General features: G+C 55.5%; 1 protein-coding gene across 2 annotated transcripts in view; it reads left to right on the forward strand.

Moving 5' to 3' along the window:
• Positions 1 to 2,132, forward strand: part of SH2D2A (SH2 domain containing 2A) — an 8,646-nt gene extending 6,514 nt beyond the window's left edge. For both annotated transcript variants that reach the window (XM_007457872.1, XM_007457873.1), the window contains exons 8-9: positions 1 to 237; positions 1,965 to 2,132. The exon at positions 1 to 237 is cut by the window's left edge and continues 4 nt beyond it. In XM_007457872.1, the coding sequence (XP_007457934.1) occupies positions 1 to 237; positions 1,965 to 2,132 (405 nt within the window). The remainder of the gene's footprint in view (positions 238 to 1,964) is intronic.
• Positions 2,133 to 3,283: the final 1,151 nt, after the last annotated feature.

The raw sequence follows: 3,283 nt of genomic DNA on the forward strand, positions 1-3,283 counted from the left end.
CCCGCTCCGAGACCCCGCCCAGCCCCGCCCCCCAAGCCCTCCGACCCCATCTACCACGAACCTGATGAACCCATAGACTTCTATGCCATGGGCCGTGGCAGCCCCGGGGAAGCCCCCAGCAACATTTATGCCGAGGTGGAGGTGAAGGTGCCTGATTCAGGGTGTGAGGGCCCGTCGTGCATCCTCAGGCACCAAGTCCTACGGAAGTGCCAGTCCCGGCCGGTCCCAGGAAGCCAGGTAAATAATGGGGGTGCAAGGAGGATTTCCTGAAAGCTAGATTGCTGAGGGTGGAGAAGGTGTTCAGACTGGATGCCTGGGTCAGGGTGAATGCAGGTCAGAGGTCTGAGGTGAGATGGGAAGGACAGAGGGTCCAGGCTGCCAGCAACCCTCTTCCAGGCCCAGAGTTGCTCCCTCTCCTCTGCCTGGAGTTACTGGGACCTGCCTCCCCTTTGTCAAGTCCCCACTCCCTCCACTTCTCAGGGAAAGTAGAAGCCCCGTCAGCCTTCCCCCAACTGAGCCTGTGTCCCTCTCACCTGGCTTGTCCTCTTCAGACCCACCTGAGATTGACCCCACCCTGTGCTGGGAATCTCCTCCCAAGTCTGAACTTGGGCTTCTCACTCTGGCTGCCTCCCCTCAGCCTTCAGCGACCTCCTGAAGAAGAGCACCTGGAGTCCCTTTTGTCACCTCAGATGAGCGCAGGGGAAGGGGTACCTGCATGTCCCCTCCTTCTGCACACACCTCCCCTCCTCCATCATCCCACCTGCCCCCTCTTCTCACTGATCAGTTCGAGTCAGTGTCTTGTTTCATGGGATGTGTTAGACCCACCAGCTGCTCCCACGCAATCCCTCTGCCTCTGCCCCCCTCCTCAGGCCCTTCCCCACCCTCCCCCCGACTTCTGGCACCTCAGGCTCCCCCTCAGCCCTTGTGCCTGCTCACACTTATCCACACCCCTGCCACCTGCTACCATCCTAGAGCTGAGGTCACCAGTCCATGTCTCTATGCAAACTTCTCTCCAGGATTCTGCTCCAAGCATCCCACAGCTTCTTAGACTCAGCACAGCCAACACTGTTCTTACCCTACTCCCCGGATTGCTCCCTCCATTGTTCCCTCTCTGATCGGGTACCTCTCCAGCCCTATTCAAGATCGTAGGGCTCCCTTGACGTCTCCCCTCTCTTCACCCTCACTCCCCTACAAGCCACTGATTCCTACTGAGTCTCTTCCTAAATATATTTTTCCTTTCCCTAGTTTCAGCCCCCATCATCTCTCGTCAGGACTTATCCAAGGGCTTCTTAACTGGTCTCCTAACCACCAGTCTTGCCACTGCTGACCCACTCTGCCCCAAGAAAGTCAGAATGGTCTTTCTAAGACAGCTACCTGGCCCATGAGGCCTTCTATACTTGTGTGGACTGGGGAGCCACTTCCTCAATCTTACCATCAGCTGCTCCCACCCTCTCAGAACTGGTCACATTCCTCCAAACACACCAAGTGGTTTCAAACCTCCCAAGGTTTTGCACATGCCAGTCCCTCTGCCTATAGCTACTTCCTGCAAGTGCACCCTCCGGCTGCCCAGCAACCTTCTAATCATCCTGCAAGATCAGCTTGCCCTTCTCCTCCTCTGCAGAGGCTTCCCTGACCTCACCGCAGAGGCCGTCCACACAGAGGCTTTATACACACCTGCCATGCCACTGATCATTGACACCCATCTCCCCTCTCCCCCAGCAGAGTGTGAGCTCCCTGAGGGCAGGGGCTGGGACTTGTTCATCTCTGTTTCCAGAGCACCCAGCACAGTGCCTGGCAAAGAGCAAGTGCTCAGGAAATGTTTGTTGAATGAATGCGAGAGGTTTAGACCTCCTCTCTGCAGGCCAGTGTCTGTTAAGATCAGAAGTCTTGGCCCTTGAGGCTGCAGGTAAGCCTAGGAGGCAGAAGGAAGAGGGTGTGACCTGGGACCATCCTTCTCTCTACAGAATCCAGGTGGCCAACAACTGCATTCTGAGGACTCTGTGGCTGAACAAGGCCCTTCTGTGCCCCACAAGCCCCTACCCCACTGGGGGCACACCCTCCCCCACAACCTTTCTAGACAGGTGCTTCAGAACAGAGGTCAGGCGTGGCTCCCCCTGGGGCCTCCTCAGTAGCTGCTGAGTCTGAGCTGGGGTGGGGCGGCGGGGGGAGGATAACTTGGAACAGCAGGTCCAGAGACCTTCACACACACCCAGGCGCCCTTCTCACAAAATGTGGATGGAACAAACTGTAGATGATCAAAGCTGGAAAGGACCTCAGCCATCATCCATTGCAAAGATGGCAAAAAGGTGTCACCTCGCATGCCAACTCCAATCCATTCATTGTGGCTGCCTAGAGCGCTGCATTGGAAAGGATGTTAAGGTCATATCTGAACTCAGCAGAAAAGAACTCTGTGATTGATTAGTGATGTCTGCCACGGGTGAGAGAAGGAAGAGGAGCAGCATCTCCTTTGCTCTTACTGATCAAGTTTGACTCCCTCACTGTGCAGATAAGGAAACAAAACCAGAGAGGGATAGTGGCTTAGTCAAGGTCAAGGACTAGAACCCCAGCTTCCTGTTTAGTGCTCTGCTCCGTACCCCACATCCACTAACTCTTTACCACGGGAAATGTCAGAGATTTCCTCAGGAAATCTGGCTGCTTTCCAGAGTTCTGCCTCATGGGGGCCCGGGTGCTTGTTCCCCTCCTCCAGATCCCAGCTTACCCCTGTTCCCCTAACTGGTCTGGGCCCCCACAAAGAAGCCTGGAGGTCAGAGGAGCAAATGTGGAGTCTGCTTCCTTTTAGGGACACACCCACTGGTTCCCTCCCAAGAGTCTCCGAGAATCCAATGGCTCAGTGCTTGCCTCTAAGGAAGTGGGCTAGGAGGGCCCTGCTGCAGCCCGCTGCCCTGGTTTCTCCTCCTGGAGTCTGATTTCCTTGGCCCTCTGAGCCTTTGAGTCTGGGCCCTGGTCCAATGCTGCTGTTGTCTGAGGAAGAGTTTGGCGAGAACAGATGTTAGAACTTGTTTGTTGATTCTTGTCTGGCTAATAAATCATCGCCAACCACCTCCCCCAAAAGGGATTCACGTACTTCAGGCTCCTTCTGTCTCTCCTTCTGACTCTCTCTCTCATATTGTGGAAGGCAAGTGGTTGAACGACCATTGCAATGGTGGGAGAAGCATCGGGGGGTTGAGAGACTCCTGGGCAAGGGTCACAGATCTATGGGCTGGGGACAGGGAGACAGCAAGGCAAGGGACACAGACCTCTCTCTGAAAAGTATTCTTTCCCT

The sequence above is a fragment of the Lipotes vexillifer genome, unplaced genomic scaffold (genome assembly GCF_000442215.2).
Source record: "Lipotes vexillifer unplaced genomic scaffold, Lipotes_vexillifer_v1.1 scaffold238, whole genome shotgun sequence".
Lineage (NCBI taxonomy): Eukaryota > Metazoa > Chordata > Mammalia > Artiodactyla > Lipotidae > Lipotes > Lipotes vexillifer.